This window comes from Leptodactylus fuscus, chromosome 4 (assembly GCF_031893055.1).
Source record: "Leptodactylus fuscus isolate aLepFus1 chromosome 4, aLepFus1.hap2, whole genome shotgun sequence".
NCBI classification, from domain to species: Eukaryota; Metazoa; Chordata; class Amphibia; order Anura; family Leptodactylidae; genus Leptodactylus; species Leptodactylus fuscus.
Window position 1 is genome coordinate 16,450,007 of NC_134268.1, and position 23,356 is coordinate 16,473,362.

The following is a 23,356-nucleotide window of genomic DNA, read 5'->3' on the forward strand; positions in this document are numbered from 1 at the left end:
ATACACACAGTGATGTCACAGTACAGAGATAATACACACAGTGATGTCACAGTACAGAGATAATACACACAGTGATGTCACAGTACAGGGATAATACACACAGTGATGTCACAGTACAGGGATAATACACACAGTGATGTCACAATACAGGGATAATACACACAGTGATGTCACAGTACAGAGATAATACACACAGTGATGTCACAGTACAGAGATAATACACAAAGTGATGTCACAGTACAGAGATAATACACACAGTGATGTCACAGTACAGGATAATACACACAGTGATGTCACAGTACAGAGATAATACACACAGTGATGTCACAGTACAGAGATAATACACACAGTGATGTCACAGTACAGGGATAATACACACAGTGATGTCACAGTACAGAGATAATACACACAGTGATGTCACAGTACAGAGATAATACACACAGTGATGTCACAGTACAGGATTATACACACAGTGATGTCACAGTACAGGGATAATACACATAGTGATGTCACAGTACAGGATAATACACACAGTGATGTCACAGTACAGAGATAATACACACAGTGATGTCACAGTACAGGATAATACACTCAGTGATGTCACAGTACAGGATAATACACACAGTGATGTCACAGTACAGGATAGTACACACAGTGATGTCACAGTACAGGATAATACACACAGTGATGTCACAGTACAGAGATTATACACACAGTGATGTCACAGTACAGAGATAATACACACAGTGATGTCACAGTACAGGGTAATACACACAGTGATGTCACAGTACAGGGATAATACACACAGTGATGTCACAGAACAGAGATAATACACACAGTGATGTCACAGTACAGAGATAATACACACAGTGATGTCACAGTACAGGATAATACACACAGTTATGTCAAAATACAGAGATAATACACACAGTGATGTCACAGTACAGGGATAATACACACAGTGATGTCACAGTACAGGGATAATACACACAGTGATGTCACAATACAGGGATAATACACACAGTGATGTCACAGAACAGAGATAATACATACAGTGATGTCACAGTACAGGGATAATACACACAGTGATGTCACAGTACAGGATAATACACACAGTGATGTCACAGTACAGGGATAATACACACAGTGATGTCACAGTACAGAGATAATACAGACAGTGATGTCACAGAACAGAGATAATACACACAGTGATGTCACAGTACAGGGATAATACACACAGTGAAGTCACAGTACAGGGATAATACACACAGTGATGTCACAGTACAGGGATAATACACACAGTGATGTCACAGAACAGAGATAATACACACAGTGATGTCACAGAACAGAGATAATACACACAGTGATGTCACAGTACAGGATAATACAGACAGTGATGTCACAGTACAGGGATAATACACACAGTGATGTCACAGTACAGAGATAATACACACAGTGATGTCACAGTACAGGGATAATACACACAGTGATGTCACAGAACAGAGATAATACACACAGTGATGTCACAGTACAGGGATAATACACATAGTGATGTCACAGTACAGGAATAATACACACAGTGATGTCACAATACAGGGATAATACACACAGTGATGTCACAGAACAGAGATAATACACACAGTGATGTCACAGTACAGGGATAATACACACAGTGATGTCACAGTACAGAGATAATACACACGTGATGTCACAGTACAGGATAATACACACAGTGATGTCACAGTACAGAGATAATACACAAAGTGATGTCACAGTACAGAGATAATACACACAGTGATGTCACAGTACAGGGTAATACACACAGTGATGTCACAGTACAGAGATAATACACACAGTGATGTCACAGTACAGGATAATACACACAGTGATGTCACAGTACAGGGATAATACACACAGTGATGTCACAGTACAGGAATAATACACACAGTGATGTCACAGTACAGAGATAATACAGACAGTGATGTCACAGAACAGAGATAATACACACAATGATGTCACAGTACAGGGATAATACACACAGTGATGTCACAGTACAGGGATAATACACACAGTGATGTCACAGTACAGAGATAATACACACAGTGATGTCACAGTACAGGGATAATACACACAGTGATGTCACAGAACAGAGATAATACACACAGTGATGTCACAGTACAGGGATAATACACACAGTGATGTCACAGTACAGGGATAATACACACAGTGATGTCACAGTACAGGATAATACACACAGTGATGTCACAGTACAGGGATAATAAACCCTGTGACATCATAGCGTAATGCAAATACTAAAACATCACTGTATACATTGTTACATCACACCATGTGAGAACAGTAAATATAATGACGTCACACTCAGGTATTATGATGTCCCAGTAAAGTAATGGGGGCTCGTCTCCTTCCATTGTCTAGCTATTACTTGTTACGCTCTAGTTGACAGCTAATTTGCATACTTTTCCCAGGAAGCATTGCCTTCATAATCTGCCTGCCTTATAGTGGAGGCGATGCATTTGTGCGGTGTATAGGGGAAATATGGGCCCGGATCCTTTACTCTGTTATAAATGATGTTTGATACGTTGTCTTGTGTTGTATACAGATGACTTGTGATACGTTGTGTTGTATACAGATGACTTGTGATACGTTGTGTTGTATACAGATATTATGTGACATATTCTGTTATATTCAGATTTTCTCTCTTTTCTATATTTCAGTATTCTCAAATGAGGGACGAAGTCTTCAAATCTAACCTGGTGTGCGCTTTCATAGTCCTCATCTTTATCACCGCCATACAAAGCCTGCTTCCTTCATCAAGGTAATTTTCTTTGTTTCCATCATTATAAATTAAAGCTGTGTTCACACGCTGCATATTTCCTTTTCTTCATGGTTTTAAGGCAATTTTTTTCAATTTCAAAAAACGATGCTCTTTGTACCGCAGTTTCCAATGATTTTGGGACACATTCATTGGTCGCACAATTTTTAGAGGTAGAACACATATTTAATACATGCTTTACCTTTGCAGAAAATCACAATACATTCTTCAAATGCATCGACAGAAGCTTAAACAAAACACAAAATCCATTGGGAAAAAAATGATTTTTTTTTTGATTTTTTTTCTTAAATGTTGTGTGTGAACCAAACCTAAGGCTACATGCACACAACCATGTGGCCATTCAGTGGCTGAACTGCACATGGATGGCATCGCACCTTTCACTTCTCTCAGCGTGTCTGGGGTACAAAACATACAAAAGTGTCGAGTTTTGCCACGAGCTCACACTCCTGTATTATACTCCAGAGCTGCACTCACTATTCTGCTGGTACAGTCACTGTGTACATACATTACATTACTTATCCTGTATTATACTCCAGAGCTGTGCTCACTATTCTGCTGGTGCAGTCACTATGTACATACATTACATTACTTATCCTGTATTATGCTCCAGAGCTGCGCTTACTATTCTGCTGGTACAGTCACTGTGTACATATATTACATTACTTATCCTGTATTATACTCCAGAGCTGCGCTCACTATTCTGCTGGTGCAGTCACTGTGTACATACATTACATTACTTATCCTGTATTTTACTACAGAGCTGCGCTCACTATTCTGCTGGTACAGTCACTGTGTACATACATTACATTACTTATCCTGTATTATACTCCAGAGCTGCGCTCACTATTCTGCTGGTGCAGTCACTGTGTACATACATTACATTACTTATCCTGTATTTTACTACAGAGCTGCGCTTACTATTCTGCTGGTACAGTCACTGTGTACATATATTACATTACTTATCCTGTATTATACTCCAGAGCTGCGCTCACTATTCTGCTGGTGCAGTCACTGTGTACATACATTACATTACTTATCCTGTATTATACTCCAGAGCTGCGCTCACTATTCTGCTGGTACAGTCACTGTGTACATACATTACATTACTTATCCTGTATTATACTCCAGAGCTGCACTCACTATTCTGCTGGTGCAGTCACTGTGTACATACATTACATTACTTATCCTGTATTATACTCCACAGCTGCGCTCACTATTCTGCTGGTGCAGTCACTGTGTACATACATTACATTACTTATCCTGTATTATACTCCAGAGCCGCACTCACTATTCTGCTGGTGCAGTCACTGTGTACATACATTACATTACTTATCCTGTATTATACTCCAGAGCTGCGCTCACTATTCTGCTGGTCCGGTCACTGTGTACATACATTACATTACTTATCCTGTATTATACTCCAGAGCTGTGCTCACTATTCTGCTGGTACAGTTACTGTGTACATACATTACATTACTTATCCTGTATTATACTCCAGAGCTGCGCTCACTATTCTGCTGGTGCAGTCACTGTGTACATACATTACATTACTTATCCTGTATTATACTCCAGAGCTGCACTCACTATTCTGCTGGTACAGTCACTGTGTACATACATTACATTACTTATCCTGTATTATACTCCAGAGCTGCGCTCACTATTCTGCTGGTACAGTCACTGTGTACATACATTACATTACTTATACTGTATTATACTCCAGAGCTGCGCTCACTATTCTGCTGGTACAGTCACTGTGTACATACATTACATTATTTATCCTGTATTATACTACAGAGCTGCACTCACTATTCTGCTGGTACAGTCACTGTGTACATACATTGCATTACTTATCCTATATTATACTCCAGAGCTGCGCTCACTATTCTGCTGGTACAGTCACTGTGTACATACATTACATTACTTATCCTGTATTATACTACAGAGCTGCGCTCACTATTCTGCTGGTACAGTCACTGTGTACATACATTACATTACTTATCCTGTATTATACTCCAGAGCTGCGCTCACTATTCTGCTGGTACAGTCACTGTGTACATACATTACTTATCCTGTATTATACTCCAGAGCTGCGCTCACTATTCTGCTGGTACAGTCACTGTGTACATACATTACATTACTTATCCTGTATTATACTCCAGAGCTGCGCTCACTATTCTGCTGGTACAGTCACTGTGTACATACATTACATTACTTATACTGTATTATACTCCAGAGCTGCGCTCACTATTCTGCTGGTACAGTCACTGTGTACATACATTACATTACTTATCCTGTATTATACTCCAGAGCTGCGCTCACTATTCTGCTGGTACAGTCACTGTGTACATACATTACATTACTTATCCTGTATTATACTCCAGAGCTGCGCTCACTATTCTGCTGGTACAGTCACTGTGTGCATACATTACACTACTTATCCTGTATTATACTCCAGAGCTGCGCTCACTATTCTGCTCACAGGAAGATTGTTCATAAGGGGCCATGTTGATTGAAGGGATTTCTAGTTTAGGAACCATGGCCAGGTTCTGGTTTTAGACAACATGTCCTGGTTTGGGCTTGGACAGCTAGACAATACTGAGCTGCTAATTCCATTGAGGATCTAAAGGGGAAGGATAGAGGGGGTCCTTGTCGCTGTACATCAAAAGACCTGACATATGTAATGTGGCTGTCCTTGGTGAACAATCCACATGTTCAGGTATATAGCTTTCAGTAAATTTGTTGGGTGGAGGTGTCCCCATCACAGCCTGCCTTGGTCTCCATGTTACTCTGCCCACTTTCAGAAAAAGAGTTGAGAAGGGATCAAAGGGATCACTATGGTGCTAGAGAGGACTGTGTGCCAAAGATGAACCACGTATATACCCATCTATGCCAGACAATTGGTATATATAGATTAGTAAATTCCCCCCATTGTCATCACTTATTGTCCCCATTATTTATATTCCCCATCAGTATGTCGCTGTATGGGGAGAACATACAACATGACATCTCCATCCAGATGTCAGTGACCACTAAACCAACATGTTACCCCTCCCTCCCATACATCCATATCAAGTAACATGTCTTATCAACCTTCCTCTGGGTCCCCGTATTAAAGGGATCATAGGGTTAGCATTCCAAGACTTATACACTCACCGGCCACTTTATTAGGTACACCATGCTAGTAACGGGTTGGACCCCCTTTTGCCTTCAGAACTGCCTCAATTCTTCGTGGCATAGATACAACAAGGTGCTGGAAGCATTCCTCAGAGATTTTGGTCCATATTGACATGATGGCATCACACAGTTGCAGTCGCAGATTTGTCGGCTGCACATCCATGATGCGAATCTCCCGTTCCACCACATCCCAAAGATGCTCCTCTATTGGATTGAGATCTGGTGACTGTGGAGGCCATTGGAGTACAGTGAACTCATTGTCATGTTCAAGAAACCAGTCTGAGATGATTCCAGCTTTATGACATGGCATTGCATTATCCTGCTGAAAGTAGCCATCAGATGTTGGGTACATTGTGGTCATAAAGGGATGGACATGGTCAGCAACAATACTCAGGTAGGCTTTGGTGTTGCAACGATGCTCAATTGGTACCAAGGGGCCCAAAGAGTGCCAAGAAAATATTCCCCACACCATGACACCACCACCACCAGCCTGAACCGTTACCGATACAAGGCAGGATGGATCCATGCTTTCATGTTGTTGACGCCAAATTCTGACCCTACCATCCGAATGTCGCAGCAGAAATCGAGACTCATCAGACCAGGCAACGTTTTTCCAATCTTCAATTGTCCAATTTCGATGAGCTTGTGCAAATTGTAGCCGCAGTTTCCTGTTCTTAGCTGAAAGGAGTGGCACCCGGTGTGGTCTTCTGCTGCTGTAGCCCATCTGCCTCAAAGTTGGACGTACTGTGCGGCGTTCAGAGATGCTCTTCTGGCTACCTTGGTTGTAACGGGTGGCTATTTGAGTCACTGTTGCCTTTCTATCAGCTCGAACCAGTCTGGCCATTCTCCTCTGACCTCTGGCATCAACAACGCATTTCCGCCCACAGAACTGCCGCTCACTGGATGTTTTTTCTTTTTCGGACCATTCTCTGTAAACCCTAGAGATGGTTGTGCGTGAAAATCCCAGTAGATCAGCAGTTTCTGAAATACTCAGACCAGCCCTTCTGGCACCAACAACCATGCCACGTTCAAAGGCACTCAAATCACCTTTCTTCCCCATACTGATGCTCGGTTTGAACTGCAGGAGATTGTCTTGACCATGTCTACATGCCTAAATGCCGTTGCCGCCATGTGATTGGCTGATTAGAAATTAAGTGTTAACGAGCAGTTGGACAGGTGTACCTAATAAAGTGGCCGGTGAGTGTACATTAAGGGGTTCCCACGGCTTCCACCTTCCAATTTCCCCTTTCTGGTGCATTTGTCAAGATTTACCCCCTAATAGGGTTGAGCCGATCTTGAGATTTCAAGAAATCCAATTTCTGATCATTTTCCAGCCGATTGTGAAATTTGCTCGATCGCTCAACCCTACCCCCTCACCATTCATTACCCTTACAGTGCTACAACCCCCTTCTAATTCTCTATATGACCCACCATTGTGACCACCTTGTTGATTCGCAACAGTTCTCGAATAACTTGCTACGTTGCGAAAGTCAATTTGAAATCCATTCATGCGAGCGAGCAGAAGCCCTATATTTTTGTAGGCAGTACAAAGAGCACAAAGGAGCCCTTGAGCGGAGGTGTACTTAGTGAAATTGCTCTTCTTGTCATCCTTGCTATTTGCAAACAAAAAGTGTCTGGAGTTGAAAGGTGTCTCCTTAAGACGCTCTGAGAAACGAGACGCTACAAGTGTTTGAAGAACATTTTATGTTGTCATCGAATCTGAGCGGAGTGAAGTGGCGTCTTTGACGGACGCAACGCCGTATTTACATAACAGATTTCTCCTTTGTTCCTCTGAATTGTATTTTGATAGAAAACCAGGATTCTTACAAAAACATTCTGCACTAAGATTGGTCTTCTGTTTCCCTTTCAGGATGATCCCCATGGTAATTCAGTTCTCTATACTGATAATGCTGCACTCCGCGCTGGTCCTCATCACCACAGCCGAGGATTATAAATGTCTGCCCCTCGTGCTCCGGAAAACCTGCTGCTGGATTAATGAGACCTACTTGGCCAGGAATGTCATCATCTTTGCATCCATTTTGATTAATTTCCTCGGAGCCGTAATCAATATTGTAAGCAATTATATGATAAGAATGACTGTGCTGTGTTTTGTTTTGTTTTTTGGTGGGGGGGCAAGTACAAAGGCATGTGTCGCCTCGTGCATGCTGCATAAAGGGAGTTAAAGGGTATGTATGGCTTTGTAATCAGTTTCTTTAAGATTCTAAATTCAAAAAGTTGCAACTTGGAAAAAAAATGTCTTTATGCAGCTCCTATGGAGACCCCTGTTTTTGTCTCTTTCCTGGGTTACAGATGTTAAATAAAGTTTGCATGAAGTAGTGATGGGCGGACCTTGCAAGAAAATTCTTTGGGGCCCCCCTACCAAATTATTCTTACCAAAAGACAAAAACATCCTAAGGATGCAGATAATGTTGCATGATGGCGGCCACTGGTGGGTTTTGAAGACACCCCTGATGGGAATTGCTGCTTTTTGGTCTCTTCATTCTTCAGATAATCATACACACTAGGGAGAGTGTGTGCCTACATAGGTGTATGGAGACGTATAAGTCATTCCTTCTCCGCTAGGGATTCTGGGTAACAAATATGCAAATCTATTCTCCAGGATGTAATTAGGAGAACAGTGCCTCTGTATGCCGCCCTCTAGAGGGCAACCCCTTACCATCATGCATGACTCAGTTAATAAGCCTACTGACATGATGCGGGGTTTATTGCCAAATTATTTCTATTCCAAAAGGAACAGATTCCCAGCTATGGACAGCACTGTTTCGGTCTTTTGGACCTCCTCAGCATAGCGCAGATAATCATAATCGAAGGCCAGCTGGGGTGTGTAATAACTAAAAAACACTTCTTCCCTGGGCAGCCTCGGCGGCGTCCTCAGTGTATAATAATCATCTTTTAGTGTATTTGTGGACCGTGAACCCCCAAAATATCTATATTTACTTTCTTCTATTTTCCCCCTTTTGCAAAAGTTTGCCTACGCCTTGTAGTTCCATTGTCTCTGTATTAAGGTTTCACGGGCCATTGGAATAAATTGTTGTGACAATCTTATTGCTTTCCTTATAGAGTGTGAACAATCATAAAGGTTTCTCGACCTGCCGCCACAACCATCCTGTGTGTCCCAGCACTCTCTATAGCATTGCATGTGTGGGGGTTATGGGACAATGCGGCAAAGCTGTGAGCGTAGGTTTGCTGCATTGTCTCACAGTCTCTACACATAACATTAGTCGCAGAGATATCAGTACAAGGGGCCTTGCATGTCTAGTACACACAGGATAGTTGTGGCTGCAGATAGAGCCGTCGTATAGCTAGCTTCAAATGGGGACTGAGAGTAGCAAATATTAGAGGTCATTCTGTGACTTCTGCAAAGAGAGGAAAGCAGTGACTATGACAGAAAAGTCCTGCCCCCACTTCCTATAATCCATCTCGATTTCTGTGCTACTAGAGACGGACTTCGGAGAAAGACACCTAGTGTAATACCCATATCGTGTTTTTTGCGCTTGTCACTTGCCAGCTTTGCTGAACACATGGGACAGAATGAGCAGAGTCATCTCATTGTCTTTAGGCTTTGTTGTATCAATGGAGATTTACGTAAGACTGGATGTTACATTATACTCAGAGTAAGGCCCTGGATTCAGCTCCCTTGGCATTATATTGTGCAGGGACCAGTAAAGGGTCATTATACTGTGTAGGGATCAGTAAAGGGTCATTATACTGTGTAGGGATCAGTAAATGGGCATTATATTGTGCAGGGACCAGTAAAGGGTCATTATACTGTGTAGGGATCAGTAAATGGCCATTATATTATTCCTGAGACCAATGCAGGTGGCATTATACTATGTAGGATTTAGTGTAGGGTCATTATACTGTGTAGGGACCAGTAAAGGGGGTATTATAGTGTGTCCTGTGTAATATTATGGATGGGTGGGCATAGGGACCCTGATATTTTCCTGGACAAGATAGTTGTTTATATAATGCTATCTTTTCCAGAATGTTCCAAATAGAGAGGTTCTGGTTAAGGGGGCATGGCCTAAAAGTCGCTATAAGAGGGGCCCCCAGGCACACCAACCCCGCCCCTATCTCCGGGACATGACCTGTATCTCTCGACTTCCTGGAAACTGTATTATTCTATGGACATTTCTTATGAAATTGACTTAAATTAAAATAAAATTCCAGAAAACCAGAAAAGCCGTTTCAGACTTGTCGGAGTCTCGGCAGCCTCACATTCTGGTGCACTACCTTTGTGAAGGAAGCCCCTGTGGACACATAAAAGCTTGTGCAAATTCAGGGCATCACATCAATTTCTTTCTAGTTTCGTCCCTTGTGGTCTCCAGGCCGGAGTTTGAGGAGGAGGGATAGAAAGCAGGCCAGCGGACTTGTTATGTTTTCCTAAAGTGCCCTTTAGATATTGGGTAAAAGGCCAAAAAACAGATAAATCAGAGTTATGATTCCCATCTGGTTATTGCATCGTGATTTACTTCTCTCCAAGTTCATGTGTTTCCTTCTGAAAAGTTTTTCTCTTAAAGGGATTCTCCGCTTTGGGCAATATTTACTTTTTTAAAGGGCCTATTAAAATGGATACAAAGTATGTTTGTGCTGGGCCGATCATCTGTAACCTGTGGAGAAACCAAGCAGTATGTGTTCAGTTTCTCTGCAGCACCCCCGCTGGAGAAATTAGGTATTACACAGTGTTCATTCAAATTAGTGGATTGTCTGTGTAATGCAGAATCGGACAGGTCCTCCAGAGAGAAAGACACTCCTTCTGACGGCTGTCCAGTCTAGCCAAGTATTGTAGGCCCAGAACAGAAGACCCCCACCCATTTTATAACTCTGAATTCCCCGATACGACACAATCCAGTGAGCTTTCTAACCTGCACCTAAAAGTAGTAGAATCCTACAGATGCGGATTTATGGTGCAATACAAAAATATTTATTTAACCTCTAGCCAGATGACTCTTGTTGATTTTATATATCTGGGGATAACAAACTCTGCAAGGACATACAGTCATGGCCAAAAGTTTTGAGAATGATACAAATATTAATTTTTACAAAGTCTACGGCTTCAGTGTTTCTAATGGCAATTTGCATATACTCCAGAATGTTATAAAGAGTGATCAGCTTAACAGCAATTACTTGCAAAGTCAATATTTGCCTAGAAAATGAACTTTACCCCCCAAAACACATTTCAACATCATTGCAGCCCTGCCTTAAAAGGACCAGCTAACATTGTTTCAGTGATTGCTCCATTAACACAGGTGTGGGTGTTGATGAGGACAGGGCTGGAGATCAATCTGTCATGATTAAGTAAGAATGACACCACTGGACACTTTAAAAGGAGGCTGGTGCTTGGCATCATTGTTTCTCTTCTGTTAACCATGGTTATCTCTAAAGAAACACGTGCAGTCATCATTACACTGCACAAAAATGACCTAACAGGGAAGAGTATCGCAGCTAGAAAGATTGTACCTCAGTCAACAATCTATCGCATCATCAAGAACTTCAAGGAGAGAGGTTCCATTGTTGGCAAAAAGGCTCCAGGGCACCCTGTGACTTCTGGCTCCTTCCTAGCTCTCTTTGTTTTAGAATTTTGTGATAAATTAAGTTTGCTTTTTTCCCCCCCCCCGGCATGTTTAAAAGTAGCAAACTGCCAATGTGGATTAAAGGTGTTTTCCCATCCAGTGTGTCAGCAGTTCCTGGAGCAGATCAGATAATATGCAAATGCATGTACACAATGTCCTCAGTGTTATCTATGTGTTTACATAGAGAGATAACAGACCTGGCTTTAGCAGAACCTGAGATAAGCTTCTGCAAGAGCAGTGTAATATAGTATGTGAACATAAATTCATAACAGTCATGAAGCCATGTCGTTTACCGGGATTAAAATTAGAAAATTAGCCGATGTGTTAATTGAGGTTACAAACTATGTGCCAAATTTCATCCAAATCACTTCAGCTATTTTTGCGTGATTGAGGAACAAACATCCAAACTTTCACATTTATAATATTATTAGTAGGAGGATTAGTAGGATAGGATAGGATAGGATAGGTGACTGCAGGATACGCTTACATGGACACATCACACATTTTATGCTGATTTATTTGGTGTTTACTTTCTAGCTCATCTAACACTTTGTAATTCTCTGTAAATGACTTTGAAAATGTTAAAAAAGAAAAGAAGAAAGATTTATCGCCAGAGCCGCTGCTGTCACATGAAACTTAGGCAGTTTTCTTTCTCTAAGATCTACAATTTATTTTTTTTTTATCATAAAGAAGCCAAATTATGTTGGCAGCTTTCACTCGGAAAACGAATTTGCGGCTCAGAATTCAATCTAGATAGCTGCTGTAAATATGAAGAACACAGACTGTATGTATAGGGAGTATGGATCCCAGTGACTCACCAGGAGTCATACTGTAGCAGAATTGTAGGCCCAGGAGCATTTACTAAGACAGAAGGATCGATTCTGTAGCAGAATAGTGAGCGCAGCTCTGGAGTATAATACAGGATAAGTAATGTAATGTATGTACACAGTGACTGCACCAGCAGAATAGTGAGCGCAGCTCTGGAGTATAATACAGGATAAGTAATGTAATGTATGTACACAGTGACTGCACCAGCAGAATAGTGAGTGCAGCTCTGGAGTATAATACAGGATAAGTAATGTAATGTATGTACACAGTGACTGTACCAGCAGAATAGTGAGCGCAGCTCTGGAGTATAATACAGGATAAGTAATGTAATGTATGTACACAGTGACTGTACCGGTAGAATAGTGATAGCAGCTCTGGAGTATAATACAGGATAAGTAATGTAATGTATGTACACAGTGACTGCACCAGCAGAATAGTGAGTGCAGCTCTGGAGTATAATACAGGATAAGTAATGTAATGTATGTACACAGTGACTGTACCAGCAGAATAGTGAGTGCAGCTCTGGAGTATAATACAGGATACGTAATGTATGTACACAGTAACTGTACCAGCAGAGTAGTGAGCGCAGCTCTGGAGTATAATACAGGATAAGTAATGTAATGTATGTATACAGTGACTGTATCAGCAGAATAGTGAGTGCAGCTCTGGAGTATAATACAGGATAAGTAATGTATGTACACAGTGACTGCACCAGCAGAGTAGTGAGCGCAGCTCTGGAGTATAATACAGGATAAGTAATGTAATGTATGTACACAGTGACTGCACCAGCAGAATAGTGAGTGCAGCTCTGGAGTATAATACAGGATAAGTAATGTAATGTATGTACACAGTGACTGCACCAGCAGAATAGTGAGCGCAGCTCTGGAGTATAATACAGGATAAGTAATGTAATGTATGTACAGAGTGACTGCACCAGCAGAATAGTGAGCGCAGCTCTGGAGTATAATACAGGATAAGTAATGTAATGTATGTACACAGTGACTGCACCAGCAGAATAGTGAGTGCAGCTCTGGAGTATAATACAGGATAAGTAATGTATGTACACAGTGACAGAACTGTTTATGCAGATTACTTCTTTATGTACACTGGTGTCCAGCGATGAGCTTGTGCTATATATTCCTCCACCTTCCTGCGGTATATAATATTTCCCTTTGCTTCCTGTTAATCAGTTTTACCGTTTCTGACTCTTTTCTCCTTTCAGGACTTTATTACTACAGTGTTTTTCATTCATCTCGGCATCACATTGTAAATTGAATCTGCCTTTAAGTTGACAGATATTAGAGGTTTCTATTAGGTTATGTAGCAAGCTCCCTTCTAAATCCGATTGTACTTTAGTTCTTTCCAAGAAAATAAATCCACATATATTGCTTTTTGATAAGGTTATACACTTCTCCCCATGTAGCTTTAATCGCAGGAGTAACTGTGCAGGCGCAAGTAGCAAATCCATCTGATCCGTCACCTCTGATATCCTCACTAGAGATGGGAGCGCAGTCATTTTGTCAATGGTTCTTAAAATTAAAACTGCAGAGGTCAGAATGCCAACGTCAGGCAGGTGGGTGTAAAGCAACCTTTCATGTACCTCCTATAATACTCCCTGACCTGCAACTAGTCTCATTTTTTACTATTCACTCTGCATTGTACGATCGTGCGCTTATAATACCCTGTGTCTGTTCTCATGATATATAGCATTATATGTCTGGATCCATAGTGATTCCTATATTTTTTATAGATATTTACTTGACCCCCACTGATCAGGACAATGACGCTAGTCACCATAATAAAGGGGTCTCCTGGTTATTGGCATAATGAAGTAGACCCCCGGCTTTTATCATAGTAGAGGGGAACCCCAGTGATTAATATAATGAAGGGGAACCCTGATGACTATAGTAATGTACTAGAACATTGCCTTTTATCGTAATAAATGGGACCCCTGCTAATTAGTATAATGAAGGGGACCCCTGCTGTTAGCACAATAAAATGGACCCCTTCTAATTAGCATAATGAAGGGGACCCCTGCTAATTAGCACAATAAAGAGGACCCCTGCTATTAGCACAATAAAGAGGACCCCTGCTAATTAGCATAATGAAGGGGCTTCCTTCATAGGAAAGGGGACCCTCGCTGATCAGCATAAAGAAGGTGATTCCTGCATCAGTATAATAAGGGGGTGTCCTTCTAATTAACATAATGAATTATAAAATAACTTTTCCTAAATGAATATTACGCATGAATATAAGAAACTTTGTGATATATCTTATTGAAGAAATCTGTTTCCTCATCCACTTATCAGGCTGAGTTACTTTTTACATAGAAGTCTATGGAGAGGGGAGGAGGGAGGAGAGTGAAGCTGGAAAAGACACACAAATAACTGCAGCTGCTAAACTCTGCTACTCCAGAGCTCTTCTGACACAGATGTATCCTCTAGATAATACTTCACCGCTGCATAGAATGAGGCAATCAATCAATCCTAGATCTAAAATCAGTCCATGAGGTGCACGGCTTGTTACAAGAAAGCTTTCATTACTGTACTGTGACTGTAACATCAATGCAGCTGTGTGTCCAGCACATGACCATGGATACTGGACAGAATAAGAGAAAGCTGAGCACAGTCAGGAAAGCTGCTTGACGTAGGTGACTAAAATCTCATCAGGAATAACACAAGCAGCTAGTCAGAAGTAGATTTAAGAAAACAGACTCTGCGAGCTGTAAGAAGCTGCGGACACCTCTCTAAGTCATGTACGGGCAGGGAAAGCTGTGTGTAGTCATGTAGCGGCTGTGAAGAGAGACCTGCCCCTCCCCGCTCCACTCACTGTGATCCTGAAGAACATTCCCTAGTAGGGTGGAGCCGATCTTGAGATTTCAGGATCAATTTTAAAATCCGATTTCCGATCATTTTCCTGCCGATCCCGTTCGTGAAATTTGTTCGATCGCCGATCGGGATCTGATCTTTCCCAATCCTGATCGTTCAACCCTGTTCCCTAGTAAAAAGGAGTAAAGAGCAAATGAAGGGAGACACCTAGTGGCAGGAACTTTTGGAAGGTTTTTCAGGCAGAAAACAGCAATATTTTTAAATAAAGTCCATTACATTTTGGTCCAGAATCACACGATCTATTTAATGAGACTAAGCTGCCCGAAGACTTAGTGACCAGTAAATAGTTCGGACATCAAATATTCCTTTCTTACTTACTAGAGCCATTGGAGCGGCTGCCATTGGACAGCAGTTCTCTTCTCAAAGATTTTCTAACTCTAGTAAGTGCAAAACTCCATACAAAACGGTCATTTTTCTTGTAAGTACATACAATTCCTGTGCCCCGATTAAAACCAAAGTCTTCCGATGACTATTTTTATCCATTGGTTTCTATGATCTCAAGAAGAAAAAAAAAAAACATTCCCATATTAAGTTCTAAAACCCATTAAAGGCCATGAATAAAAACTTGTTAAACCTTCTGCACTTCAAAACTTGGCTGAGCGGAATGAATAATGGGCCAGAAGCGCGGGCCAATAACTATATCGATCTCCAAGGCAAAAGTACTTAGCGCAGCAGTAAAAAAAAATCATAAAGTAGTACGAGCGCAATATTTCATTTATATAGGAGCCTTAGTGAGCACAATAAAAGCTGCCGGCACAGTAAATCCCGCCTCACTGATAATGAAATTTAGTTTTTGGATATCAGCAATAAAATATCGGTTGGAACGTCTCGTAGGTTAAGAAGGAAAAAATATAATATTCCTTATGGACGGCGAACAGAAGGTGAGAGTATCGTACAGGCCATGGGGGTCAAAGGAAGTTGCAGATCAATAACATATGAAATTGTACAATTTGCAAAATTTGCAATGAAAAATTGGATGCCCCGGGTAATGGGTTCCAGAATGACGCCAAGGAGTTGCATGGAGTAAAGGCTGGTCGCTGAACATTGGAAAAAACATAAGAATAGCCCATACCGAAGGCCCAAATATAGGATGCAATTAGAAGAAGGACAATGCACCAAAAACATTGCAAAAATAACACATTTGCACAAAATTTGCAATTTTGCAAATGACCACACTAGTGACGCACAGGGGTAGATTTATTTTAATGTTTGTTCCATCTATTTTAGGAGTCAAATATACCAATTTTACCAATTTTAAGAACTTGCTGAGGGCGCCTGATCTCCGCTTTAGCCAATCCGGAGGGCTTCCGTCTTCTGCCCCAAGAAACTGGACAGGGGACGGAAACTCAGCGGTCAGCTTTCAAACCCATTCACTTGAATAGGTTTGCAAAGTGACTGCTGTGTGCGTCTTCTGCCTGTCCACGGCGAACCCGTTTTTTTTAACCAGACACAAAGTTGGACATGCAGGACTTTGTGTCCGGTAAAAAATGGTTTCGCCACGGACAGGCAGAAGACGCACACGGCGGTTTCTTTGCAAACCCATTCAAGTGGATTTTCCATCCTCTGTCCAGTTTCTCGGGGCAAAAGCTGGAAACCCGCCGGATTGGCTAAAGCGGAGACCGGGCGCCCTTACCATCTAATCTGTATAATGGTTTGCCAAGTTGAAAGCCAATGTCCTCCATCCTTTTATTGTGTAGGTGTATTGTGTTACGTGTACGCAGTGTGCGAGTTTATGAAGCCTTCAGAAGGTTCTAGATTCCTGCAGAAATGTGCCCTAAAACTATATCAACAAACAAAACAAACAAAATAAGTCAAAAATATGTAAAATTAGAAGAAATATAAATTAATATAATATATATAAAATAATTTTCTAGAGATAAATGACAAAGTCCACTGTTATTTTTTGTCTTTGGAGGAAACCTACACAAACACAGGGAGAACATACAAACTCGTGCAGATCTTGTCTTTAGCAGGATTCGAACCCAGGGCTCCAGCGCTGCGAGACCACAGTACTAACCACTGAGTCATCGGGCTGCCTAAGTCTACTGTTTTTGACTCATGAGTTAAAGGGAGTCTACGATTAAAATCAAATTTTTTTCTCGTTGACATGTAGGAATAGCCTTAAGAAAGGCTATTCTTCTCCTACCTTTAGGTGTCTTCTCCAAGCCGCCGTTTGGTATAAATCCCGGTTTTTTGTGGTATGCAAATGAGGTCTCTCGCAGCACTGGGGGCGGGCCCAGCGCTCAAACAGCACTCCAGCCCCGCCTCCATCTTCTTCAGGAACGTCCTCTTCACGTGTCTTCTTCCGATGCAGGCGGTCAAACTTCTAGGCTTCAGGCCTAAGGCATGCCCAAAGGCCACAAGAAAATGGCCGCTTACTTACTGTCTAATTTTATCAATGTTTAGGGCTTGTGTGAACATGTATCGAAATATGTAGTTTTGATCAACTTTTTGCAGAAATCTAGAAAACTCTGAAGCATCGCTGTAAGTTAAAGCCCCTTTGCAATGAAGCCCTGTAATAAGACCCCCACCTACAATGAAACAATTATAACGTTGGTGTGTTTTTATGTGGCCTAGGGGCTTCTGAGCCTCCACAGGTACCAGGGCCTGGGTGTGGTCTCTGTCTCTGCATCCCATTTAACTACAGTACACCCTTTAAGTTGTAGTCAGAATTTATTGGTGACCCCTTGAAGTTTATGGCCAATGGGCCAAGACCCCATTGATCATATAATTGTCCAATATGTAGTATAACCATCACATCTTTGTCCCAGGGTAGGGTCGGTATAGGTAAGGGCAGCTGTGCGATGCAGTTCTGAGTATGACATCATGGACACTTTGTATCTAAAAATCTGAACCAATGGTTGGAGTGACATCATCAGAAGTGAAAGGAGCAGTCGGGGCTTGGTAGGAGACCGGGTGACGGCCTTTATGGCAATCCACAATCATCTACCTCCTCTTTCCCATTCACTTTTGGTCATGTGTCCACCTAGAGAAGAAATTTGCAGGGAAGGTGCGGTATGCTCTGGATTAGACTGATGTGTTTTTGGATTACCCCAGAAAATTCTAATTTGTCTTATAACAATGGAAAATGTGACCAATTTTTTTTCTAAACGCGCAATAATGATCAGTTGTCCATTTTCATTTCACGCCTGTTTTTCTTGTCTCTTTCCAGCTATGGTGTGACTTCGACAAATCAATTACCTCAAAAAATCAGACCTTCAACTCTTCGGCCTCCGTCACCGACATTTGCTTTTATCCCGAGGTAATTATTATACTCCTCACCATCCATGGTCTCTGGTTAGAAGACCTGCCATGATCACATTGCAAGGACAGAGAGAACTAAAGCAATAATTTTGGGATATATGGTTGAAAAAACTTATTGAGTAGGGTTGAGCCGATCTTGAGATTTCAGGATCGTTTTTAAAATCCGATTTTCGATCATTTTCCAGTCGATCGCAATCGTGAAATTTGCTCGATCAACGATCGGGATCCGATCTTTCCCAATCCCGATCGCTCCACCCTATTCATGATATATACATGAATAGGGTTGAGCCGATCTTGAGATAACCTCTGACCACGATCCTGCCGGAAAAGATCGAGATCGAAATTCGAAATTTACTCGATCACCGATCAGAATCCGATCTTTTCCGATCCCGATCGCTCAACCCTAGTCAATGCTTCTTTATGCGAAAAGTCACTTTTAGGGTTGAGCTGATCTTGAGATTTCAAAATCCGATTTCCGATCGTTTTCCAGCCGATCCGGATCGTGAAATTTGCTCGATCACCGATCGGGATCCGATCTTTTCCGATCCTGATCGCTCAACCCTATTATTAAACCATTTAATAGGATATCTGGCCGAAATGACCTTTTTGATATGTCGTAGATATGTGTGAGGTCAAGTAGGAGAAGTTTGTGATGTTGGAGAACCATGAAGAATGGTCCATCAACATCGATACCATGGGTGTGGCTTTGCACTTGGCATATTATGATAGATGTTTGTAGCCATGTCTTTAGCTCGGCACTCATCGTGTCTCCCTGCTGCAGACATCATCAGCCAAAACCGGAGTGTTTATTCAATTCAACTTTATTTGTGTCCTAAGGATGCAGATAGAGTTAAAGTGGCTTCTTGACACCCGCAACCAAAATGTAGGGCTGTTCTGCCTAATCTGGGACCGCCCTACCATTAGGCCCTGTTGGCGACCCAGCAAGGCTGTGCAGCAGTATGCTACCTGCCTGTAATACCGAAAAACGAGACAGATTTGCCAGAGCTGAAATGACGACCATACAGGCTCTTGCCCAATTTATACAGATATAAATTGTTGGAATTGGCTGGGGGGGGGGGTTTGACAGAAGATGAAAAGCCGAGGATTTGTATTTTTATTTTAGGTGACAATGCCTTATAATTGGGCCATCTATAGGATGGCTGACAAATTGTCCTAAGCGTTTCGTACGAGGGTAATTTTCCGTATCCATGGATATAAAGGTGTCACTGCATGTCAAGTAGGATTCTAGAAAATTCTGACTTTTAGTAAAGACGAAGGAGGCGACGCCAGCGAGATACAAGGGATCTGCGTACACTGCACAACCACTAATAACATGTTACTGTCACACTGTGCACCAGGGCATGAGGCAGAATGGGCAGCTACGTGGAAAATTACCCGCCTTGGAAACACGGTCAAGTATATCGCAGAGGCCTCTAACACAGTGCTGGATCCTGACACTTCCACTCCTAGAAAAACACATTTTTAATTGTTCATTGCTAATAGAACTTATGACGGTAGAGCCGTATATGACATATAACTAGATGGCGATGGCGGTTTAATTGGCTTTTAGAAACTGGGGCCTAGCTGTACGGGGTGCAGAGTTAGTGGCTTTATAGGAGCCCTGCTGTGTATAAGGGCATCAAAAGACCCTTCTGTTACATAGTGACACATAATAGGTGGGGACCCCATTACAGATTGTGTTTTGGGCTACAGGAGCCAGCTGGTTGTCACTCTTTAACCCCTATACAGTGACCCGATCTTTACCGAAGGGAACCACCAAGTCGATACTCCTAGAAGTAGTCATGGTGTAGGTAACAGCTGACCAAGGCGGGTCGAGAGACACCAGTGCTGTGCACCAAGGGAGGCCGCAGAGTAGTCCGGGTATGGTCTAAGATCAGGTCTGACATAACGCGTCTGTCCCAGTGGTCCAAACTGTGGTCAGTGCCGTAGTCTAACTGTAAACCACCTATTAGTTGACTTAGTTTCCAGTGATCAAATAATACAACCGTACAGTACATAAATAATACCAACATACAGTGCTCAAATAATACTACCATACAGTACATAAATAATACCAACATACAGTGCTCAAATAATACTACCATACAGTACATAAATAATATCTACAGTGTTCTAATAAAACTACCAAACAGATCATAATAATACCAACAAATTTGTTCAAATAATACTACCATACAGTAATTAAAAATACCACTATACACTACTCAAATTATAATACTATGCAGTACGTAAATAATACCCACATACAGTACTCAAATAATACTACCATACAACGCATAAATAATACATATAGTGCTCTACTAAAGCTACGAAGCAGAGCAATAATAATATCAAAATACTTGTTCAAATAATACTACCATACAGTGCTTAAATAATACCCACATACAGTACATAAATAATACCACCATACAGTACTCAAATACTGGTACCATACTGTGCTTAAATGATGTCACCATACAGTAATTTACAGCATCTGTGATTATAGATCTGTTACTGGATAGTGAATAAAGCAGCTCTCTCTGCATCTAGCAGAGCAGGAAGTCACAGCAGGATCTTATTCATCTATTGGTAGAGGGACTGAATTCCATCAAACATAAAGAAATGTCCCCTGACGTATCTGGAAGTTGTGACACTTTGATCCTCACCTAGTAATAATAATAGAATATATTGACTGAGAATGTATTGGGCAGGACGCCAAACCTCTATATAGCTTTCTGGCAGGGGTCGCCTATTATATCATCGCCTCTCAGTGTGGTTGATATGATTATATATAGATAGATAGATAGATAGATATAGATATATATATGAATATATATACAGTCCTATGAAAAAGTTTGGGCACCCCTATTAATCTTAATCATTTTTAGTTCTAAATATTTTGGTGTTTGCCACAGCCATTTCAGTTTGATATATCTAATAACTGATGGACACAGTAATATTTCAGGATTGAAATGAGGTTTATTGTACTAACAGAAAATGTGCAATATGCATTAAACCAAAATTTGACCGGTGCAAAAGTATGGGCACCTCAACAGAAAAGTGACCTTAATATTTAGTAGATCCTCCTTTTGCAAAGATAACAGCCTCTAGTCGCTTCCTGTAGCTTTTAATCAGTTCCTGGATCCTGGATGAAAGTATTTTGGACCATTTCTTTCTACAAAACAATTCAAGTTCAGTTAAGTTTGATGGTCACCGAGCATGGACAGCCCGCTCTCAAATGATCTGAAAACAAAGATTGTTCAACATAGTTGTTCAGGGGAAGGATACAAAACGTTGTCTCAGAGATTTAACCTGTCAGTGTCCACTGTGAGGAACATAGTAAGGAAATGGAAGACCACAGGGACAGTTCTTGTTAAGCCCAGAAGTGGCAGGCCAAGAAAAATATCAGAAAGGCAGAGAAGAAGAATAGTGAGAACAGTCAAGGACAATCCACAGACCACCTCCAAAGAGCTGCAGCATCATCTTGCTGCAGATGGTGTCACTGTGCATTGGTCAACAATACAGCGCACTTTGCACAAGGAGACGCTGTATGGGAGAGTGATGAGAAAGAAGCCGTTTCTGCAAGCACGCCACAAACAGAGTCGCCTGAGGTATGAAAAAGCACATTTGGAGAAGGCAGCTTCATTTTGGAAGAAGGTCCTGTGGACTGATGAAACAAAGATTGAGTTGTTTGGTCATACAAAAAGGCGTTATGCATGGCGTCCAAAAAAAACAGCATTCCAAGAAAAACACTTGCTACCCACTGTAATATTTGGTGGAGGTTCCATCATGCTTTGGGGCTGTGTGGCCAATGCCGGCACCGGGAATCTTGTTAAAGTTGAGGGTCGCATGGATTCCACTCAGTATCAGCAGATTCTTGAGAATAATGTTCAAGAATCAGTGACGAAGTTGAAGTTACGCCGGGGATGGATATTTCAGTAAGACAATTATCCAAAACACCGCTCCAATCGACTCAGGCATTCATGCAGAGGAACAATTACAATGTTCTGGAATGGCCATCCCAGTCCCCAGACCTGAATATCATTGAACATCTGTGGGATGATTTGAAGCGGGCTGTCCATGCTCGGCCACCATCAAACTGAACTGAACTTGAATTGTTGGTCCAAAATACCTTCATCCAGGATCCAGGAACTGATTAAAAGCTACAGGAAGCGACTAGAGGCTGTTATCTTTGCAAAAGCAGGATCTACTAAATATTAATATCACTTTTCTGTTGAGGTGCCCATACTTTTGCACCGGTCAAATTTTGGTTTAATGCATATTGCGCATTTTCTGTTAGTACAATAAACCTCATTTCAATCCTGAAATATTACTGTGTCCATCAGTTATTAGATATATCAAACTGAAATGGCTGCTGCAAACACCAAAATATTTACAACTAAAAATGATTAAGATTAATAGGGGTGCCCAAACTTTTTCATACGACTGTATATATATATGCATATATATGATATAAGGTATTTAGTGTATCTGTAGTCGGACTTCACTTGTCTTCTGTTTCTATTCTCTCGTACCTAGTACTTTGTCTTCACCGGAGTGCTGGCGATGGTGACCTGCGCCGTCTTTCTGCGACTCAACTCCGTCCTGAAGCTGGCAGTGCTGCTCATTATGATAGCAATATATTCCCTGCTGACAGAAACCATTTATACTTCTCTCTTCTTACGATATGACAATTCACATCACAACGGGAAGTAAGTGCCCCCACGTATCTTATTTTATTGTGGTACAGTATT

General features: G+C 41.5%; 1 protein-coding gene across 2 annotated transcripts in view; it reads left to right on the top strand.

Annotated features, from left to right (window-relative positions):
* Positions 1–23,356, top strand: part of ADCY8 (adenylate cyclase 8) — a 243,041-nt gene that overhangs the window by 189,219 nt on the left and 30,466 nt on the right. For both annotated transcript variants that reach the window (XM_075270087.1, XM_075270088.1), the window contains 4 exons: positions 2,736–2,836; positions 7,899–8,100; positions 18,511–18,600; positions 23,142–23,314. In XM_075270087.1, coding sequence (XP_075126188.1) covers positions 2,736–2,836; positions 7,899–8,100; positions 18,511–18,600; positions 23,142–23,314 — 566 coding nt within the window. The remainder of the gene's footprint in view (positions 1–2,735; positions 2,837–7,898; positions 8,101–18,510; positions 18,601–23,141; positions 23,315–23,356) is intronic.